The sequence below is a fragment of the Rana temporaria genome, chromosome 2 (genome assembly GCF_905171775.1).
Source record: "Rana temporaria chromosome 2, aRanTem1.1, whole genome shotgun sequence".
NCBI lineage: Eukaryota > Metazoa > Chordata > Amphibia > Anura > Ranidae > Rana > Rana temporaria.
The window spans coordinates 309,391,872-309,415,037 of record NC_053490.1 but is presented as its reverse complement, the minus strand read 5'-3'; the positions used below and the strand labels follow the sequence as shown (position 1 = coordinate 309,415,037).

General features: G+C 39.4%; 1 protein-coding gene across 3 annotated transcripts in view; it reads right to left on the bottom strand.

The window, feature by feature from the left end:
* ADORA1 (adenosine A1 receptor) overlaps nucleotides 1–23,166 on the bottom strand; it is a 155,715-nt gene that overhangs the window by 111,946 nt on the left and 20,603 nt on the right. For all 3 annotated transcript variants that reach the window (XM_040337367.1, XM_040337369.1, XM_040337368.1), the window contains exon 2: nucleotides 13,980–14,351. In XM_040337367.1, coding sequence (XP_040193301.1) covers nucleotides 13,980–14,314 — 335 coding nt within the window. In that variant the 5' untranslated portion in view covers nucleotides 14,315–14,351. The remainder of the gene's footprint in view (nucleotides 1–13,979; nucleotides 14,352–23,166) is intronic.

Below are 23,166 nucleotides of genomic sequence, written 5' to 3'. Positions count from 1 at the left end.
AGCAGCATTATATTTTGCCTCTGCTGCAACGGCTTTGAGGGGAGGGGGGGGGGGGGCAATTTACTTTGCTTCCACCTTCCTTTGACATGGCTTTGAATTCCTGAACAATTAGATATCTGGATTTCTGGCAAAATCAACACATATTTTTACAACAGATATAACAAAACATTCTTTATGTTTAGCAGACCAAATAAAAGCATATGGGATATATGTACATTGTTATGGTTTACCTACACTTTAAGCTTGTTTTCAGTTCCTTCGAGCTGCTAGACTTAAGCGACATTAAACTCTCCATTTTTAAGCACTTTCATGTTAGTACAGTGGCTCCAAAAACTCATGGTGTGTTCTAGGCTTCAGATTTAAGAAATAGATGTCCAATGTTATCAGTGCCCCAAGGTTATCAGCACCTCAGTGACAGCATAGGATACTACTTCTTAGCATTACTTTTAGGCAAATAGGCACATAGGGCCAGATTCACGTACAATAGCGCCGGTGTAACGTAACCCGTTTACGATACACCGCCGCAAGTTTCCAGTTTTAGTGCCCGATCCACAAAGCACTTACCTGGAAACTTGCGGCGGTGTATCGTAAAGACGTCCGGCGCAAGGCGGGCCAATTCAAATGGGCGTGTGCCATTTAAATTAGGTGCGCTCCCGCGCCGGACCTACTGCGCATGCTCCGTTTCGCAATTCCTGTCGTGCTTTGCGCACAGTGACGTCATTTTTGCGAACGGCGACGCGCATAGCGTAATTCCGTATTCCCGGACGGCTTACGCAAACGTTGTTCATTTTTAAATTTTGACGCGGGAACGACGGCCATACTTTATACAGCAATACGATTGCTGTGTAAAGTTAGGGCACCTAAAACGACGACTAACTTTGCGATGGGAAACTAGACTAGCGGCGGCCGCGGTACTGCATCCTAAGATCCGACAGTGTAAAACAATTACACCTGTCGGATCTTATGGATATCTATGCGTAACTGAATCTATGAATCAGTCGCATAGATAGAAACAGAGATACGACGGCGTATCAGGAGATACGCCGTCATTTCTCTTTTGTGAATCTGGCCCTTAAATTGTATAAATAAATATTTTTTTTCCATACAAAAACATACAAGGGGTCTTCATTTTGATGAATTACTTAATTTTAATCTTTAGTGAATCAAGAACAAAATCTCACAAATCCTTGCCATTGCATGTGAGTCAGGACGCCCACAAACACACAGCTCCTTTCTCTATCTGCAACATAGAGCGTCCTGACTCTCCAGTAGTCCAAGGGAGGGGGCGAGCATGACTCTCCACATCAGGGAGAAAGCCTTGCATTACTGTGTGGAGTTACAGACAGAAGAACAGGAAGTGAGGATTTCTCAGAAGGAATAAGGACATTTAAAAGCAAAATGGAAGGATGAGGTAAGTGAAGGAGGACTGCACTAAGGTAAAGGAAGCTATTTAGGAAAAAATTGTACCTTTACAACCCCTTCTGACACATTGGCTGGATACCCACCCATCTAGCTTGAAGGAATGGCTTAGTCACATGAATAAAAATCTGGAAGATGAAAACATTTATTTATACAGCTCAAGATTGAATGTCGTCCTTTACTAAAATATGGGCTTGATGGCTTCATTATAAATCTTTGGATGAGTACAAAGAGATTACATTGCCCCCATGATATAGCTGCAATGTCACTCCCACCAAGGGGCAGTCATGTCTTTGACCTGGACCTATAACTATGTGTGTATCGCATGGTTTTCCTCTCCATTTTATGGCTGTGTTTTCATTGTGCAATTCTAGGCAAGGGCATTGGGAGTGGGCCCTTCACCTCCTCAAAGTACTTACTTACCATTCTTCATGACCCCCCTTTTTATTTGAATTGCTTTATTGTTTTCATATCAGTTTTTGCGTTTAATCCACACTGATTCAGGTATCTTGAATACAGGCGATAGTCTTGGCAAGCCACTTAAATCCTTTTTTTCATTGGCTCCTGTTAGTAATTTGTTTGGGATCTGGAACAATGCACTGCTCCCAATGGCAACATCCAGCGGTACACCTGGCTGTGGTTTCAGGAGGCAGGCAGCACAGATACATATGAAATGCTGTTCTCAGTTTTGTAGATCACATTTATCTTGTCTTACCTGGTCTGGCCCGGATAGATTTTGCATAGGGATTGAAAATATTGTAGTTGATCACATGGTTTCTTTTTCGTTGTTTATGTTGCCTATGTGTAGTAGGCAGTAGCGGTCCCCTGCTACTACTGGGTGGGGAGCGGAGGAAGTTCACTCCAACAGGGAAGCCAAGGAGATAGGCAGGCGGCCGGATGGGACTTAAAGCCAAGGCAGAAGAACATGCAAGCAGGAGCGGAACGGGCATGCACCTGAAACTGAAGAAATATTCTCTCCGCTCAGCACATGATCTTAAGAAAGGGGTACAGATAATTAAAGAAATAAGCTAGTAGGAGTGGCAGAGTAGGGGTGTATAATTCAGATTTTCAGATTTTTCTTTTTAATTCTGCACTGACTGTCTTTGAAATTGCCCCAGCCCCTGTTCAAATTCAATCCGGGGACAAAACCAGAGACAGACTTGGTTCGGGGGCAGTGTCCTTAATCCGGGGACTGTCCCTGGAAACCTGGGATGTCTGGTTACCCTAACCTACAGACCCTATCTTGTTTTTAAGCCAAGGACCGCCTGTATTGTTGGAAGAGTGGGGTGAGTGGAGCCGTTTAGAAAATGGCTTGAATGACTTTAGTCTACTGTACTTTTGAGGAGAAATTACTTTACAGTGCCTGCAGCTACACAAGTCACCAAGGACTTGTTTTTCTTGTTGACAATACGAATATAAAAATATATTTGAATGTCTATAGCCTGTCCAAAGCTTATTTTGTACATCAAGCAATACTGTATATCAGTTATTAGCAGTGTTTATGTCATTTGTTATGTCTGGCTGTAAAAATTACAAATTCTCCAACTGAACCAATACCCGTTTCCAATGTTACCACCACTTATATAACTAACTATTGTGTTAAGACAGCGTATGCTTACAGATCTTTAATATTTGAGATAAAGTAAAATAAAGAAGCCACCTGAACAACAGCTTCTATAAGAGTAGGAAGTCTTGTACATCATTTGCATAAGGCAAAGCAAATCAACTCAAACGCTATAGCAATAATGATGACCATTTTTTTCCAGAAACACATCTTTCAAACTTGATCAACCAGATGCTACACTCGTTATGCTTGGGTGGGGACAGTATTAACATCCACTTATCTGCACCCAGTGCTAAGCAGACTACTGTACAATGTTTGGAGATCTGAAAGCCTCCAAAAACAGTAAAGCCGAATGTGAAAAATGTACACATTCCCAATGATCATACAATAGTGTTGTGTGTCTGCGTTGTCTCCTACTCTTTCCTCCGTAGAAGTGCTTATGTACCTATTTCAGGTCTATTCTGTATCATAGATAGTCCTCAAAAATCAGTTTCAGATGACAAGGTTTCATAGCTAAAGTGAAAATAAGGTTAAGGTTTCAAAACTTTACCCAAATGTGACTAAAAAAATTCACTTCATGCTTACAGTCGGTTACATTTGAGTGAATTAACTGCATATGAATAGTTTCCTTTTTTTAAGTAGTAATTTCAAGATAATGTTCTATAGTGCACTATAGTGATGAGTCTTTTATAATAAACTATAAATATTGTATGTTGTTTCCCTCACTAATTCCAGTAGATTGTTTTTACCGGTTACAGTAAATTGATCCCGGAAGCCTCCATTGTGGTAAAGGTAGTTCAGGCCTTAGCAGGGAAATGTGTTAAAAGTGCTCTGAATATTTACTTATTGGCCTGAAATTATCAGTTTTCCCAGGCATTTTCTCTTAAAGAGGAACTGCAGACTGCTGACATAATTTGTAATAAAAACATCTTTGCCATTGTGAAGCTTACCTTCAACCACTTTGCATATTATTTTATCAATGCACTTTGATTCTGTACTTGCCAAATATGCTGCAGAAATCTCCCTCCACTGAGTCTGGCTGCAGCCATTTTAATTGTGGGCAGCTGAAGCTGCTGCCTGTTCATTTCCTGGATTTACACAGAGGCACACCTCCAGCCCTGCAGCTCTCATTGGCACCCCTTTGACTCATCTCCCCTGCCTTCCTTGCAAACTCTCATGAGAGTGAGAGCTGTGCATGATGTCATAAGCCTAGACTTTTTTACTAGACAAGAAACAGGAAGTGGGCTGCATAAGGTATTTACTGGCAGAAAAAAAATGTTTTACCATCCAAAGTTAAAACAACAAGGGAAGAAGATTACATGGAAGATTACAGAAGATACATGGAAAGTTGAAAAAATGACTGAAGTTCCGCTTTAAGGAGAGCTTCCATCCCTTTGTCTATACTGCCAAAAGAGTCAAAGGAAGAAGAACATTCTACTATTCCATGCAGTCCATAGATAACTTTCTTTCTTCCAAGCTTTTCCCACTGCCTCAATTCTTGGGCACTGCCATTTTGTCTCCTGGCATATCAGGTGGGGCCGATATTTCTTGCTGCGCCCCTGACAATGAGCCACAAGTGATCTAGCCAAGTAGTTGCTTTGGTTACCCATTGCAAAAGTATTAGCAATATAAGCACAAGATGAAGGCTCACAAAAAACTCAAGAGTTAATACTTAAAGCTCTCTACAATACATGACATAATATCTTAGGAGCCTGTAAGTAGTACAGCGTATGTCATGCTTATGAAAGAATGAAGTGAAGGTGGATAGTAGAAAATGTACAGTATATGCAATTTAGTAATCTCGGAGGAGGCTGTTATAAATATTTATGTATTTCTTTCCAATATGCTCTACTGCTAGCACCACCCAGAGAGCTTAAAACAATACTGTATACCAACTGCCATTATTAATTAGAGATCCTATTGACTAAAGGGGTAAAGGTGAACAGATATAGTCTGTTGGCTGTGTAGATTAAAACTGCATGATTTTAAGTCACCCTAATGTTTGTCTTTTCATTAGGTATGATATATGCTGTCATGTACCATTAGGCATGGTAAATGAGTATCTAGCCAGTATACAGATACCCAGTCAAACAGAAAAATCTGTATCAAACAAAACAATCTGTTACTAAGCATATGTCTTCTAAACATACAGTACTTGTAAGGAGTCAGAAGTGCATGAAAAATGATCTGCAGGTATTGTCTATTAATAATTAGATGCAGCTTAATTTAGATAAGAAATTAAATACTTTTCCAGTAAAAAAAAGTCAAGCTTTGCAACAACCCTTCATCCCAGAGTCTCCTTGTTGTATCGTAAATGTAATAAAAGTCCCACCAACTAACAGGAGGGTTTAGGTGTGGGAAGGCTTCAGTCAGCATTGAATTGTAAAGGAAAAGGTGAAATCTGCATGGAAAAATGTAGTTGCCCGCATAGCTGGATTTACTGGTAAAAATCTTTGACAATGCATTTTTTCATATGCAGGCTTACTTCTAATGTCTGCTATGTATCCCGATAATTGTCAGTGTTGTAAAAACACAATTGCGATTTAAATATGCAGTCTTCTGACTGTGCCTCATATACTGTCAATAATTATTGTCTATCTATTTATCAGTGTTTTCACAACTTTTTACGCAAGATTCTCCCATAATTAAATCTTACTATATATATATATATATATATATATATATATATATATATATATATATATATATATATATATATATATATATATATATATATATGGAATTGTGTAAATCCTGGGTGAAAAAAAGCTGATAGACATAGATATACATGGATTGAAGAGTTCAATTTAAAAATGACAGAACCGTGCTGTCCTCGAGATTCAAGCAATGGTAATTTTTTACTTTACTTAGATTTGTAGAATGTTAGGTTTCTACCAAGCTTTTTAGCAGATTATTACTGGTCTTTATTATGAAGTAGCTGTTAGTTTTAACATGTCCTTTCCAGGCTAATTCCTAAATGGAAGGAATTGCTCTCATAATCACCCAAGCAAATCTTCGTGTTCTAAAGAAGAAAGCCTCAGTGTCCCTTTAGAAAAGCCTTAAGGAGCGTTTAGCCAACATTTCTATTGTAAAATAATATTTGACATCTCTTAGTGCAGACTTTTGGGACAAGCAGTGAGCTAATAACACAAGCAGGAAATATTTTTAGAGGCATGTACACCAGTAGTGTACAGAACACTATTAGTTTGCCATGTTACAATGACAGGTCATTTTAAAACACATTATGTGTTGTACTTTTACATGCTATATTATTTTTTCTAACAAAAGTGCATTTTTCCTTTAAGTATACAATGTATTACATTGCTGGGTATATTTATTAGTTGGCGCAGTTCTCTTTTTTCCATTTGTATTTGTGTTTGTATCACGTGATTGCAGCCTTCTGGTTTTTACACCTAATTATACATTTTTCTGGTTAGCGCAGTTTTTTCTTTTAATACTAATGTATTAAATTAGTTCTTGTTACTTACAAGAGTAACTCCACTTTTGTTAAAAAAAATTCCCCTCCGGATGATCTATATACATTGTAGGGATTTTAATTTAAACTTTTTCTTCAGAATAACAAAAAGATAGAAATCTGCAACATAGCTGTTTGTTTGTCTGTGTCCATAAGACAAGTGAATCTTTATGGGAGTGGTTGTATAATTATCAGTCAGCTTCTGTGCCTGCAGGGCTCCAATGAGGAAAGTTGTAAGGTCTGCATCCCTTCAGATGTGATTTCCCTATGAAGTATCTAACCAAAAATATTTTTTTTGTTGCAGGAGATGCTAAAAGTGTGATTTGTATCTTAGTGTAGACTTCTGGGAAAATCAGCAAGCCAATCATTCAAGCAGAAAATTACATTATATACACACACACACACACACACACACACAAAAAAAAAAAATCAGCAAGCCAATCATTCAAGCAGAAAATTACATTATACACACAAAAAAATATGGTGCAAACGTTTTGGGCAGGTGTGGAGAAATGCTCTGAAGCAAGCATGCTTTCAAAAACATATATTTTAATTGTTTATTTTTTATCAGTTTACAAAGTGCAAAGTAGGTGAACAGAAGTAAAATCTAAATCTAATCAATTTGGTGTGACTTCCCTTTGCCTTCAAAACGGCATCAATTCTTCTAGCTACACTTGTACACAGGTTTTGAAGAAACTCTGCAGGTATGTTATTCCAAACATCGTGAAGAACTAACTACAGATCTTCTGAGGAGGAAGCTGCCTGAAATCCTTCTGTGTCTTCATGTTTTCCAGAAAGACTCATTGAGATCAGGACTCTGTGGGGGCCAAGCCATCACTTTCAGAACTCCTTGTACTTCTTTGAGCTGAAGATAGATCGACATTGATTGGGGCAATGTTGAGGACTGTAGAAAAAGTGGTCAGCCACGGAAACTTAGGCCTTGTACACACGATAGGTTAACCAGAGGACAACGGTCTGATGGACCGTTTTTATCGGTCAAAACCGATCGTGTGTGGGCCCCATAGGTTATTTAACCATAGGTTAAAAAAAAAGCCAACTTGCTTTAAATTTAACCTATGGATTCCTAACCGATGGGAAAAAAACGATTGTTAGTAGGCACAACCATCGGTTTAAAATTCACGCATGGTCAGAATCAGGTCGACGCATGCTTGGAAGCATTAAACTTCGTTTTTTTCAGCACGTCGTTGTGTTTTACGTCACCGCGTTCTGACACGATAGTTTTTTTAACCGATGGTGTGTAGGCACGACAGACCATCAGTCAGCTTCATCGGTTAACCTATGACAACGGTCCATCAGACCGTTCTCATTGGATGGACTGATCGTGTGTACGAGGCTTTAGTGCAGCAGAAGACAGACAAAATCGTACTTACTTCCATTAGACATTAGAAGATATCCAGCAGTGCCATTAGCACAAAACTAGTGAAAACCTGACCATTCTGGCCAGGAGTAGTCTTCATGGAAGAATTGCGCCCAAAAAGCCAATCTCCAGCGTGGAAAAAATGCTAAGCAACTTAACTATGCATGAAAATATAGGAACTAGGGTGCAGAAAAATTGAGGGGTCAAAATTTGAAATATTTGGCTGTAGCAGGAGGCAGTTTGTTGGCCGAACGGCTGAAGAGTGGTACACTAATGAGTGTCAGCAGGCAACAGTGAAGCATGGTGGAGGATAATTGCAAATTTGGGGCTGCATTTCTGCCAATGAAGTTGGAGATTTGGTCAGGATCAGTGGTGTCCTCAAGGCTGAAAAATACAGGCAGATACTTAATCATCATGTCATTACATCAGGGAATCGGGTGATTGGCCTCAATTTATTCTGCAGGAAGACAACAGCCCCAAACACAGCCCCAAACATACAGCCAGTGTCATTAAAAACCTATCTTCAATGTAAAGTCCTGAAAGTGATGGTTTGGCCCGCACAGCGCCCTGATCTCAAACATCGAGTTGGTTTGGAAATACATGAAGAGACAGTAGTATTTGAGGCAGCCTACATCCACAGAAGATCTGTGGTTAGCTCTCCAAGATGTTTGGAACAACCTACCTGCCGAGTTCCTTCACGAACTGTGTTCAAGTCTACCTAGAATAATTGATGCTGCTTTGAAGGCAGCATTTTCTCTTCTGTTGTTTACTTTCCATTTTGTTAATTCATATAAAAAAATAAGCTATTTACACTTTTATTTAAATTTACAGCAATTTTTCACATCTGCCTAAAACTTACAGAGCTCTGAGGAAGAGGGGACTCTCCCCTCAAAATTCATAAGACACACAGGTCTGCATGGCAACTTCCCGTAATTGAAACATGTACAGCAGATCTGAAAGAATGGACTGTGTATCATTCTGTTGAGCTTTTAATATGCAGCTATTTCTGAGTAAACATCTATTTCATAGCTACAATAAAAAGGTTTATAAAAAGGTAATGCACTAGGCTGGTGTGCCCTCTTTTTCTGTTTCAGTGTTATTAGGGTTTCCACAGTTCTAAGAGGGCAGCAAAGCAATGGGATGGTTTTTGCCTGAAGAGTTGTCGAGTGAAACTCTATCAGTGCCTGAGCATCACACTTCAGCACAGGAGGTTGTACTGTGTGCATGTTTTTGTTACATACAGTAGTTACATTGGTTCAGCTTGGACAAAAGTAATTACACACATGCCATGCCCTACTGACCCCTGTTGATGTACTGTTGTGCCTGTATGATCACTAGTGTTGAGCAGAATATGCCATATTCGATTTCGCGATATATCTCGAATATATATTCGAATATTCGAGATATATTCGCTAAATTCGAATATTCGTGATATTTTATCGAAATTAAATGATTGCGATTTTTCGCTATTGCAAATGCGAAAATAATTGTGATTTTTTGATAACTGCGGTAGGAGCACTCTGATTGGCTCAGAATATTCGTGATATTTTATCGAAATATCGCAACATGCGAATGCGATATTTATTGCGCAATTTCGAGAAATGCTGGAGGAGCGCTCTGATTGGCTCAGAATATTCGTGATATTTTATCGAAATATCGCAACATGCGAATGCGATATTTATTGCGCAATTTCGACAAATGCTGTAGGAGCACTCTGATTGGCTCAGAATATTCGTGATATTTTACAATACAAAATAATTGCGAATATTCGGCAAATGCGGAAGGAGCACTCTGATTGGCTCAGAATATTCTTGATATTTTACAATACAAAATAATTGCGAATATTCGGCAAATGCGGAAGGAGCACTCTGATTGGCTCAGAATATTCTTGATATTTTACAATACAAAATAATTGCGAATTTTCGGCAAATGCGGAAGGAGCACTCTGATTGGCTCGGAATATTCTTGATATTTTACAATACAAAATAATTGCGAATATTCGGCAAATGCGGAAGGAGCACTCTGATTGGCTCAGAATATTCGTGATATTTTACAATACAAAATAAAAAGTGTTTTGCATTGGTGGTGATTCTTTACTCTATCCATCTGTCACAGCCGTTTGTCAATCAAACACCTTGAAGATTGAACACGTTCATGCTGCATGCTTTGGACTTTTTTTCACTTCACATATCAAAGACATTTTTATGAAAGATTATTTTTCTATTATTGGGACTATATTTCTTTATATATTTTTTTCACTGTGTATTTCACAAGTTATTTGCGCTTGCTTATTTTATAATTTGCCCACATGTCTTGTCACTAGACATATTTTTTATTCTTGTAGAGCGACTCCATTTTCTGTCTTGTATTAATTTATGTTGTATAACATTTTTGAGTTGCTGCTGTATTCTCCCCTTTTTTAAGGTATGCGCAATTTTTTCCAAAAAATAAAAAAATAATAATATCAAACATACAAATATTCATAACATACACATACACAAAGCCCCCCCCCCCCTTTTGCATCAGAGACAATCAGAGTTCTCCTACCACAGTTATCGAAAATTCGCAATCATTTTCGCATTCGCAATAGCGAAAAATCGCAATTTTTTTTTTTTCAATTTGGCAACATAAAAGGATCGCCTCAGCTTAGCTACTCGGCCCAGGGTCTCTAATCATACCAGCAATGCTTTTAGACGTCGATAGGATGTGATCTGTTTTAAAAATCAAATTGAAAAAATGCGAATATTCGGAATTGCGAATATTCACCGCGAAATTCGAAATATAGCGCGATTTCTCGAATATGCTATATTCGAGTCGAATATTCGCAATGCGAATATTCGTGAGCAACACTAATGATCACGCACTCAGCAAGGATGCCATTCAAAGAAAGTCTTGTATTTTTTCAGTTGATAAAAGTGTTCTCTGACTGGACAAGGTGGAGCAGTGACATTATGATCGCCACCTCATCCATTCAGAGAATGCTTTACATTCATGGAGAAAACTGAAAGGTTTTCTCTGCATGGTGCCCTTGCTCGAAAGAGCGAATATGCAGGCTGGGCAGCCATTCAGCAGGGGATATGGAAGAAACACTGCATTAGCTACTGCTACTACAGTGATTCTCTGCTTGCACAGGGATTGACTAGGTAGCGCATACGGTATGTATACTTGCATTGGTGCAAGGTGAATCAATAAAACTATGTTAAAAATAAATACCTGGAATTCAGGAAGAACATTTACAAACATACTCCCCCCCCCCCCTATTTCTTTATAGAATGCAAGGTCAGGTTCCCATCTTTTAGAACTACTTTCCTGTGAACAACAACAAACTGAAGTATGCAAACAGATGCAGATCAGCCTGATGTGTTCCTTGGCAAAAAGTAAGCCCAAATTAGCAGGGATCTACTTCCAGCTTCATATAAATATTCAAAGCAGTAGCAAACATTATAATGTAACATTATGGGTGAGCACTCCTGCATTCATATTTATAAAAGCAATTTGGTTTCCTATAAAACACAAACTTCAACAGCTGTGTCATGCAGAAGCACGTCACCTACCCTCATCCCTTCCATTTCCCCACATCCATTCCACTCCACTTCTCTGCAAGGTTGTGACTCAGTAGCTTGGCAGGCTCTGTCTGTGTTGTATTATTTTAATGGGTATAGCCCAGCCTTTTTAATCTTATTTATAGGAATAAGCATCTAGATTGCTCAAACACCTTTCTCCTTGAAAACAGACTGCAGCAAATCAAGAAGAATGGCACCCTTTAATACCTTTATATTTACATAGACAACCTGAGAGTGGCAGATATAATGAGATTGAGGCTTCTGGTTTCTAGAAGGCCAGGGAGCTGCAACGGGAGGAGATCTCTTCCCATCTAAATTATTGAACAAATATGTGTGTGGTAGAGAGGAAATATTTTATGGAAATGTTTTGGCTCCCGGTCATTGCTGACCAGCTGTAAAAAGCAGAACTGCTGACCCATAACAAATATGAAGATTGGAAAGTAAGAGTAAAGTCCAAACTCCTGATCTTAGGTCAGTGGGTCCGAAATGGTTAATAGAAATATAACATAAAAAAAATAAAAAGAAATTGACATAACATATATAATTGCTACATGTGCCATTTTATTAATCTATTGTTGTAAAATAATCTTCCCACAACTTAAAACATTTTTTAAAGGGTCAAAAAAATTATATGTTGCTTCTTTGCAATATAGCAACCTGGAGCCATTCCGTACTTAATTACTATTGGCTCACTGCTTTTTCTTGAAGTCTGTGCTGATATAAAAGTCAAGTTTCGGGCGTCTTCTGCAGAGATACTCTCTCAGGCTCACTCGTACGCATGCGTACACTGCAGGTTCATTAACACATCGATATTGCTCAGAGGGTAATAGGAAGATAACCTTCCCAGTCAATATTTGGTTTGAGAAAGGATTTGTAAAGCAAATAGCAATTTCTTTAGAAAAACATCAGAGAAAAAAGTCTAAAATCTCTTTAATGTATACATTTCACCCAGAGGGAAAATATATTTTAATATATATATATATATATATATATATATATATATATATATATATATATATATATATATATATATATATATACATATACACACACACACACACACAGTATATACTGTATATATTTTATACACACACATTTTTATTAATTTTTTTACAAAACCGAAGTTACACTTTAATATCATTGGTTTACCATAAAACATTTACAGAGGGAGGTCCACAATCGCAGCCTCCACACTCTTAGAACTGTTTTTCTTTAACGAATACTTGTTAAATTAAATCATTATAATTACGTTATCAATGCATTAGTATTACTGCTACGTACATTAAAAAGGACAACTTAACTAGTTATCCTTTAACCACCTCCCTACCACTGTTAAAAAAAAAAAAAAAAACACATCACATGAACAGGAAGGTGGATGTCTATTTCCAGAAGGCTAGTTACACAGACAGTGTACAGAGCTGATCAGAGCAGCTCTGTACCTTGTAATTGCTATGGTTGACCGATGATATATACATTTATGATGTGGTGTGTATAGCATACCAAGGCTCTATGTTGTAATCACTTCAATACCAGCAATTCTTTTTATTTTCCAAAATAATTGTGGCAAAAATTAGATTACTTTGTTGTGTCTACTTTCCAAAAAAAGGGATACGTTTTGGGTATTTCCGTACTGTCTTGACATTTGACATGTCTCATAACAGAAAAGGATGATACAAAATAAACTCAGTGGTTATTAACTACAACCAAAAGAAAGCTTTGTCTGAATTTTTTTTTTTACAAATTATTTGGGTACATAGTGGTATGGCTAAAGCCCCGTACACACGATCGGAATTTCCGATGGAAAAAGTCAGACGGACTTTTTCCATCGGAAATTCCGACCGTGTGTATGCCCATTTGAGTTTTTCCATCAGATATTCTGAGGAATTCCGTCGGAGTTTAGATAGAGAACATGTTCTCTTTTACTCTGATGGAATTCTATCGAAATTCCGATGTGAGTTTGGCCAGGGGCAAAAGTCTGATCGTCTGTACGGGGCATAAGAGATTTTCAAGCAAATTATCACAGTACTGAAAAATGGCCTGATAATGAAGGGGTATATACACAGGCCAGTACTCAAGTGATTCCCCAATCCCCTGAGTGGCATCATTCATGTACCAAAAATGTTTTAGCCTACTCCCAAGTTCTTCAATAGGTTGCCCTGCCTGGTGTGAAATATTGCCTTTCTCCATCAGAATTTAAGAACACACATTCACAGTATTGGCTATTTACTCCTGATTGAAAATGTCTGTATACAGACACTTGATCTACAACAGTATTCAAGTTCTGTTCACGGAAAGGAGACGAGACATTGAGGTTGATTTACTAAAACTGGAGAGTGCAAATTCTGGTACAGATGTGCATGGTAGCCGATCATCTTCTAATTTCAGCTTGGTTAATTAAGTTTTGACAAACAAAACAACTACCTGGAAGCTGATTGGTTTCTATGCAGAGCTACACCAGATTTTGCACTTTCCAGTTTAAGTAAAATCAACCCTATTTCTTGTAGGCCCAAAGGGAACAAGGGCAAAGAAAGACAAACCTTTATACGAACCACACTTAAAATGTGTTTTTTTAGAACCTACCTTGTAGGGATTTTGACACGTAGATATCGGTCTACAGCAATGGCTAGCAATGCCAGTATGGAGCTCTGCGTCAGAATCAGCATAATACAAGCCACCATAAGGCAGCTATAAAACTCAGTTTCCAGTCCAATACTAATTATAATGGCCAAAGGAATGACCAGTGCTCCAACTGCAATGTCAGCCACAGCCAATGACACAATGAAGAAGAAAGTTGTGTCTCGAAGTGCCTGGTTCACAATTACAGCCCAAATCACCAGTATGTTACCGAGTACCGAGACCAAGGCTATCAGCACTTCAATGACGATGTAGACAGCTAGTGAGACGGAGGTGCCCATGCTGCTTCAATGTGGAGAATGGTTGTTAATCCTGAACCTGGAAATAAAAAATAAAATAAATTAAACCTTGTAAGATACAGTAAATCCCCAAAATTGCCATGTATGGCACATTGCAGTGGAGAACAATAGGTGTCATTAGAAATATATAGACATGCTTAGTTTAGCGCACATCAAATATTAAACACATGCTGACTTAGTGGAATCTTAAGAAAAGTGGGTGGCATGTAATGCAGTGCGTCTGCCAGTAAATGTATACTGCATAGTCTTTAGCAGCATTGTCAACCTTTGAACATACATTTCATAAACTGTCAATGCCATCTACAATTACTATTCTATTATTAATTTGCATATGTGCTGATGAACGTGCCTTTTTTACGCCAGCTCAGCAAGCCTTTTTTCCTTCAAGCAACAATTAAAGGATTGTTCACCCCAGGTGCCTTGCCATGCATTTTGCTGTATTTTTTAAGCACAAACAAAAATTAAGTGGACCTGATAAAATACATAATTTTTTAGTACAGTCCCTTCATTCTACGATAGCATTGTAGTGCTTTGACATTAATTTTGCCGTTGAAGTGAATTCAAACTGAGTACTTGAAAAGTATGCATTCTGGTGTAAAATGAGCAATATTTTGTGTAGTCACCATGACACGAAATTTAATCACAATGTACAACACGTACAAATTTAATTTAAAAAAAGCATTCTGTCTCAAACATTGATCTATCTCCAAGATCTGGTTACTCATCATTCCTATATGATTTGGTTAATCAATTGAACAAACTGCCGGCAATCCCCCAGTCACAAACATCCGAGTTACATGCGACTCGTACTTAAGAAAGGAGGCAGCCTGACATCACTCTGGTCCTGGAAACCGCCAGGCGGCCATATACTGGTCAGCAATCCTAAATCACTGCATGGCCAGTTAACCATTCCCTATGCTATCCAAAATGTAAACATAATGTTTTGACTGGAGTAACACTTAAGAAAATTTACCTGTTCCAACTTACATACAAATTCAACTTAACCCACTTTCGGACTGCCCCATAGCAGATATACTGTTACAGGGCCGTTCTCCTGCACAGAATCACATATATATACACATGATTCTGCACTTCTGCCCAGTAGGCGTGGCCCACCAACAGGCCATTTCTGCTGTGATTGCTCACAGCAGAGGCCGATCCGCAGATGGCAGATGGCTGTTGGCACCTGCCAATCGCCAAGCAGAGACACAGAACGGAGCTTTGCCTATGTAAACATGGCAGAACTTCGTTCTGACCGGGGCGGGGGGGGGGAGAAGTGATGGATTTAGTGTCCTTGCAAAGCGGGGAATAAAATCCATCACTTCAGTAGTAAAAGCACCTAACAGTACACAAAAACATTGGCTAGGCACCCAGTTAACCCTTTGATCACCCTAGATGTTTAACCCCTTCCCAGTCAGTGTCATTAGTACAGTGGCAGTGCATATTTTTAGCACTGATCACTTAATTAGTGTCACTGGTCCCCACAAAGTGTCAGTTAGTGTTCGATTTCCTGTTGCAATATCACAGTACCATTATAGGTCACTGATTGCCTCCATTACTAGTATAATTTTTTTAATAAATATAACAATTCCAGTATATACAGTGGATATTAAAAGCCTACAGAACCCTTTTAAAATGTCAGGTTTCTGTGATGTAAAAAAAATAAAGCAAAGATAAATCATTTCAGCACCTTTCCCACCTTCAATGTGACCTTTAAACTGTACAACTCAATTGAAAAACAAATTTAAATAGTTTAGGGCGGAGATGGGTAAAAAAATAAAATAAATACTGTGGTTGCATAAGAGTGCACACCCTCTTATAACTGGAGATGTAGCTGTGTTCAGAATTAAGAAATCACATTCAAACTCATGTTACATAGGAGTCAGTACACACCTGCCATCATTTAAAGTGCCTCTGATTAACTTCAAATAAGATTCAGCTGTTCTCGTAGGTCTTTCCTGACTTTTTCTTAGTTGCATCCTACAGCAAAAGCCATGGTCTGCAGAGAGCTTCCAAAGCATCAGAGGGATCTCAATGTTAAAAGGTATCAGTCGGGAGAAGGGTACAAAATAATTTCCAAGGTATTAGATATCCCATGGAACACAGTGAAGACAGTCATCATGAAGTGGAGAAAATTTGGCACAACAGTGACATTACCAAGAATGGGACACCCCTCCAAAATTTATGAAAAGACAAGAGGAAAACTGGTCAGGGAGGCTGCCAATTCAGCAACATTATAGAAGCTGCAGGAATATCTAGCTCTGTGGTACATGTGACAATCTCCTGTATTCTTCATGTGTCTGGGCTTTGGGGTAGAGTGGCAAGACAGAAGCCTTTTCTTTTACAGAGAAAAACATCTGAGCCCGGCTAAATTTTGCAAACACACATCTGAAGTCTTCCAAAAGCATGGGGAAAAATGTGTTATGGGCTGATAAAACCAAGGTTGAACTTTTTGAACATAATTCCAATAGATATGTTTGGCGCAAAAATAACACTGCACATCACCAAAAGAACACTATACCCACAGCATCATGCTTTGGGGCTGTTTTTCTTAAGCTGGAACAGGGGCCTTAGTCACGGTAGAGGAAATTACAGTTCCAAATACCAGTCAATATTGGCACAAAACCTTCAGGCTTTTGCTAGAAAGCTGAACATGAAGAGGAACTTCATCTTTCAGCATGACAACGACCCAAAGCATACATCCAAATCAACAAAGGAATGGCTACACCAGAAGATTTGTTTTGGAATGGCCCAGCCAGAGCGCAGACCTGAAGCCGATTGAAAATCTGTGGGGTGATCTGAAGAGGGCTGTGCACAGGAGATGCTCTCACAATCTGACAGTGTTTTTGCAAAGCAGAGTGGGTAATATTGGCAAGTCAAGATGTACCATGCTGATAGACTTGTACCCAAAAAGACTGAGTGCTGTAATAAAATGAAAAGGTGCTTCAACAAAGTATTAGTTTAAGGGTATGCACACTTATGCAACCATATTATTTAAATATTAAATTTTTACTTCCCTCCACCAGAAAGATTTCAGTTTGTTGTTCAACTGAGTTGTACAGTTTAGGCCTCGTACACACGACCGAGGAACTCGACGGGCGAAACACATCGTTTTCCTCGTCGAGTTCCTTGTTAGGCTGTCGAGGAGCTCGACAAGCCAATTTTCTCCATTCCCGTCAAGGAAATAGAGAACATGCTCTCTTTTTGGCTCGACGAGTTCCTCGACAGTTTCCTCGTCGAAAAATGTACACACAACCGGTTTTCTCGGCAAAAAAAACAAAACAGCAAGTTTCTTGCTGGTTTTTGCCGAGAAACTCGGTCGTGTGTACGAGGCCTCATAGGTTATATTAAAAAGGTGGAAAAAGTGCTGAACATATTTATCTTTGTCCCATTTTTTTACATTACAAAAACCTGACATTTTAACAGGGGTGTGTAGACTTTTTATATCCACTGTATGCACAGCATAGTTTGTAGATGCTATAACTTTTGCGCAAACCATTCTGTATACTCTGATTGTTTTTTTTTTTTTTTTTTATACCAAAACAATTCAGCAGAATACATATTGACCTAAATTTATGAAGAAATTTGATGATTTTTTTCAATTTATTTTATTTGATAGGTCTTATAGCAGAAAGTAAAATATATATATATATATATATATATATATATATATATATATATATGTTTTCAAAGTTGTCAGCCTGTTTTTGTTTATAGCACAAAAATAAATAAAAGTGCAGTGGTGATCAAATACCACCAAAAGGAAGCTCTAATTGTGGGGAAAAAATTACATACTGTATTTGCTGGCGTATAAGACTACCTTTTACTCTTAAAAAAACTGACCAAAAAGCAGGGGTCGTCTTATAAGCCAGGTCAGCTGCTTGGATGTCTGCTGGATGTGCGGTAATTACATACAGTATATACCGGTGAGCGATGCATTCAAATGAATACAGAGCCTGCTCGGATTGGAGTAACAACCTATGCCAATCCGAGCAGGCTAAATACAGTAGCCTGCTTGGATTGGCTTTGAGAGTCAGAGAGGCATGGGCTGATGATGTTACAGCCTCTGCCAATCCAAACAGGCTTTGTATTCATTAATAGAATACATCGCTCGCCGTGATTGGCTCCAGCTCCAGCAAGAATGAAGAAGAATATGGCTCCAGCTCCAGCAAGAATGAAGAAGAATATGGCTCCAGCTCCAGCAAGAATGAAGAAGAATATGGCTCCAGCTCCAGCAAGAATGAAGAAGAATATGGCTCCAGAAGGAACAAATATGAAGCGTTGGAAGCCTCGGAAGGAGGGTTGTCTTATACAGAGAGTACAGGCAAAAGAATCTTAAAAAAAATTGTAAAATTAGGGTGTCGTCTTATACACCCGGTCGCCTTATACACCGGCAAATACGGTACATTTTATTTGGGTACAGCATTGCATGACTGCACTATTGTCAATTAAAATAACGCAGTGCCATATGGCAGAAAATGGCCTGGATATGAAGGGGGGTAGAGCTTTCGGAGGTTAAGTTAACCTACAAAAAAAAATCGTAACCCAGAGACTGACTGCCTGTATTCTGAAATTAAGTGAATCGTAATGGCTTGAGTTGATCGAAATCCAGTCTGGCCAGTCCCATTTGTTCATATTGGTTTAGCACCAACACAATGGAAGAAGATTAAATGAAAGGCATTACGACAATGTAATAACACATACTTTGAAGCCAATTTAACAAATTAGTGGATGATCTTTACTCAAATTGAGTGAATATTCCCTACAATTATCCAATCATATGAAAAGCAAATTACCATTCAAATTTGAATAACCAATCCTGAGAACAAAGGAGGGCAATGGGATTATAACGGTCATCTGCTGTTTTTTCAGCAAGCTTGCCTGACAGAAAGCAGCCAAACAGCTGGCTTCTGTCAGACAAGCTTGCTGAAAAACCAGCAGATGACCGCAGGGCCGCCTTTAATGTTGATTGGACCCTGGGCAAAAAATGTCTTGGCAGTGATTGTGATTGGTTGCCAGAGGTTACAGCATATCATTACCACTTATTGACTGGTTGCTAGAGGTTACAGCACACAGTATGGCTCGCTGATTGGTTACAGCACATCATCTCTTCACTGCAGAGGGGCAATATATACATATGAATGCCACCTTTATTTACATATGAATGCCGCTGACCTCAGCTATTTACATATGAATGCTCCCGTTATTTACATATTAATGACGGTTATTTGCATGTAAACACAGGGTCTGCAGGTGATTCATCTGTACACAACAATAGGGCAGATCTGGGCAACATTAGTAGCAGCAATTCACACTGAGCTATTAGGACACAGCACAGGACTAAAACTTCAAGGGACAAGGGAATTTAAACTGGGATAGTTGGCAAGTATGAGGCAGCTGCTTTTGGCCCCACAACAATGACAGGGCCCAGGGCAGCTGACCCTTTTCCCCTGCCTTAAAGACAGCCCTGGATGACTGACTCGAGATCAACGCTCTCTGCCAATGACAGAGAGCGCTGATCGGAGTGTTCTGGTGGAGGGACTGGCCCCCTGTCAGAACACAACAGCTCAGCCTGTCGGATCTTACCCAGATGCCGTCGTATCTTGGTTTGAGGATTCAAACTAAAGATACGACGCGGGAAATTTGAAAGTACGCCGTAGTAGATACGCTTAAAATTTGCAGGTAAGAACATCAAGTATTTTAAAATACTTTTTTGCAGCATGTTTCCCTTCCTATAAACAACTTTTTGTTGGCTTGCAGTGTGCCTAGAAGATTGCTGTCGAGATCAACGGTTTAACAAGGTCTCTAACATCCCCTAAAATGAGCTGTTAACTCCCCATTAGTCATTACTTCAGCTTTATCTCCATATACATGCACCTAGGGGAAATTTACTAATATAAGTGGATTATACTAGTCAGTTTCCACCAGGGGTCAAGTCCTGGGGAAAAAAGTGTGGGATCTCCCACCCAAGATCCACTCCCCCACAAAAAAAAAAAATACGCTCATATGCATAAATTACTAAACCGCATGTTTTTTTTTCGATCCACTGTACCTTAGTAATTCTTTATGCTACTGGCCGCTTCCTGTATATGGATTCATCGGGTAGTGTGCGGGTATTCCGTCACTTCCTCGATCGAGGAAGTGACGGAATACCCGCACACTACCCGATGAATCCATATACAGGAAGCGGCCAGTAGCATAAAGGATTACTAAGGTTCGCCTGCCCCTGACAGTGACTCGAGCTGGGCATCGCAGATTAGTGAGGGATTGGCTCGGCTGCTCTAGTCCTGCAAAGGGAACTGAGTTCCTGCTGTGAAAAAAGTGCAGGAACTCCGTTCCCACAGGACTTGAGCCCTGGTTTCCACCCACTAATGTATCATTACTTTTGGATAGAAATTAGGCCAGTAATGTTAATGAACCAATGAAAACTATAAAAAGTAGGAAAGGTATGTAGATTGTAGTAGAAAGCCTTTAATTCTCTTTGCAAATTTGAAAAATACACACACTCTAAAATGCCAATGACCTTTAATTCTGCCCACTGAGTTTTCTCTTATGAGCTATTTTCTTACTACATTTTGGATCCCAGCCAATCATATTTCCAAAATTGAAATTCCAGAAAATTTTTCTTCTCTACACAAAAATAACAAACCAAATACAGAGCACAGTCATATATGACAGGCACGTTTCTAGAATTTTCCTTAAAGGGGATGTAAAAGTTAATTTTCTTATTTTCTAAATAGGTTCCTTTAAGCTAGTGCATTGTTGGTTCACTTACCTTTTCCTTCAATTTCCCTTCTAAATGTTTTTTTCTTTGTTTTCTTTGTCTGAATTTCTCACTTCCTGTTCCTCCTCAGTAAGCTGTTCTGGCTGACTAACCCCCAGCCAGAACGGCTCGGATGATGGGGGCAAGCTTACTGAGGAGAAACAGGAAGTGAGAAATTCAGACAAAGAAAAAAAACATTTAGAAGGGAAATCAAAGGAAAAGGTAAGTGAACTAACAATGCACTAGCTTAAAGGAACCTATTTAGAAAATAAAAAACAAACCTTTACAACCCCTTTAACAAACAAGTAAAAACAGTACACTTGGAGTCCAAGGTGACTGTATATGACACCGCGATAATGTAATTTTAACCCTTTGCCAGCCTTCTAGTCAATCCTTTTGAGATAATTATCTTTGGATAAATTTATGTAAAAACAGTACATTGCATTATGCTGTAGTAATGTACATATATTATATGGACCACTAATCACCTGTTCTTGATTCAGAGTATACTACAATAAAGAGCTGGAGCTATCATACCGGTTATAATTTGCAGAAGTTATTACTTGCTGCATTTACACAGCTGGTATTTTGTGCTCTTTGATCAAAATCACATGGATCGTTTACATCACTGCTGGATTTCTAGCATGTCCTAGCACACTAAGCTAATGGTGAAGAATATGTAAACCAGGAGTGCCCACTGATGTGGCCTACAACCTTCTGCTCTGGGATGGAATAGAATAGAATACCGTTATTAAAGCTAAGTTTATTACTAAAATCATTGGGCTAGATTCACAGAACACTTACGCTGGCGTATCTACAGATACGCAGCGTAAGTGAACAAATGCGCCGTCGTATCTATGCGCCCTATTCCCTTAACTAGATACGCCTGAATTTGGTCTCCATCCGACCAACGTAAGTCTCCTATGCCGTCGTATCTTGGGCGCATATTTACGCTGGCCGCAAGGGGCGCTTCTATTGATTTACGCGCTGAATATGTAAATGACCTAGATACGCCTATTCACAAACGTACTTGCGCCCGTCGCTGTAATCTACACCGTTTACGTAAGGCGTACGTCCGTCGTAAAGTTATCCCTGCTATAGGTGGCGCTACCCATGCAAAGGTATGGACGTCGGAACAGCCGTCGAATTGTACGTCGTTTACGTAAGTCATACGGGAATGGGGCTGTGCGTAGGCTACGTTCACGTCGAAAGCATTGAGCCAACGTATCTTAGGGAGTATATGCAACGTGATTCTGAGCATGTGCGCGCATGCGCCGTTTGATCGGCCGCTCAGTTACATGGGGTCACGGCTAATTTAAATGAAGCACGCCCACTACCTGCCTACTTTGAATTAGGTGGGCTTACGCTGGCCTATTTACACTATGCCGGCGCAACGTACGGCGCGACTCCTTTGAGAATACTGTTCTGGGCTCCCTGTTTTACGTTGGCGTAGCGCATATGAGATGCGCTACGCCGGCCAAAAGATGCGCCCAGGTACGTGAATCTATAGTGTATATACAGGCAAATCTGTTCTGCAGTGGTTACTGGGCTGCTTTTAAACTGATCCGCAGCTGCAGAGCAGCGCACCTGCGGGTTACCTGCACTGAGCCATAGACTTCTAATAACTGCAAGTTTGATGTGCTTTTTGAAAGTGCACCACACTTACAGGATTTAATAGAAGTCTATGGCAAAGTGCAGCTAACCTGCAGGAAAGCCACAGGTGAACTGTGCTGCACTCGTGGTGCGGGTAAACAGTGCATCAGTGTGAAAGCAGCCTTAGGCCCCTTTCACACAGTCAGTCCAACCCAATCGGAGCCTCCATTCACCTCTAAGGAGTGACAGATGTAAATTTACTTGTGTCTGTTTACAAATGCCTTCCTCCAATCCAATCCGCAAAAAAAAAAAAGAATAGAGTGGGTTCTGTAGAATAGAGTGGGCTGCCATCCACCCGCTCCACCCATTATGGCCCGCGACCGGTTACCAAGTCGCTTAAGTGGCCCTCGCTCTTCAAAAGGTTGGGCACCCCTGATGTAAACTGTTCCAATCAGCTTTCATTTATTAAACAGTCATC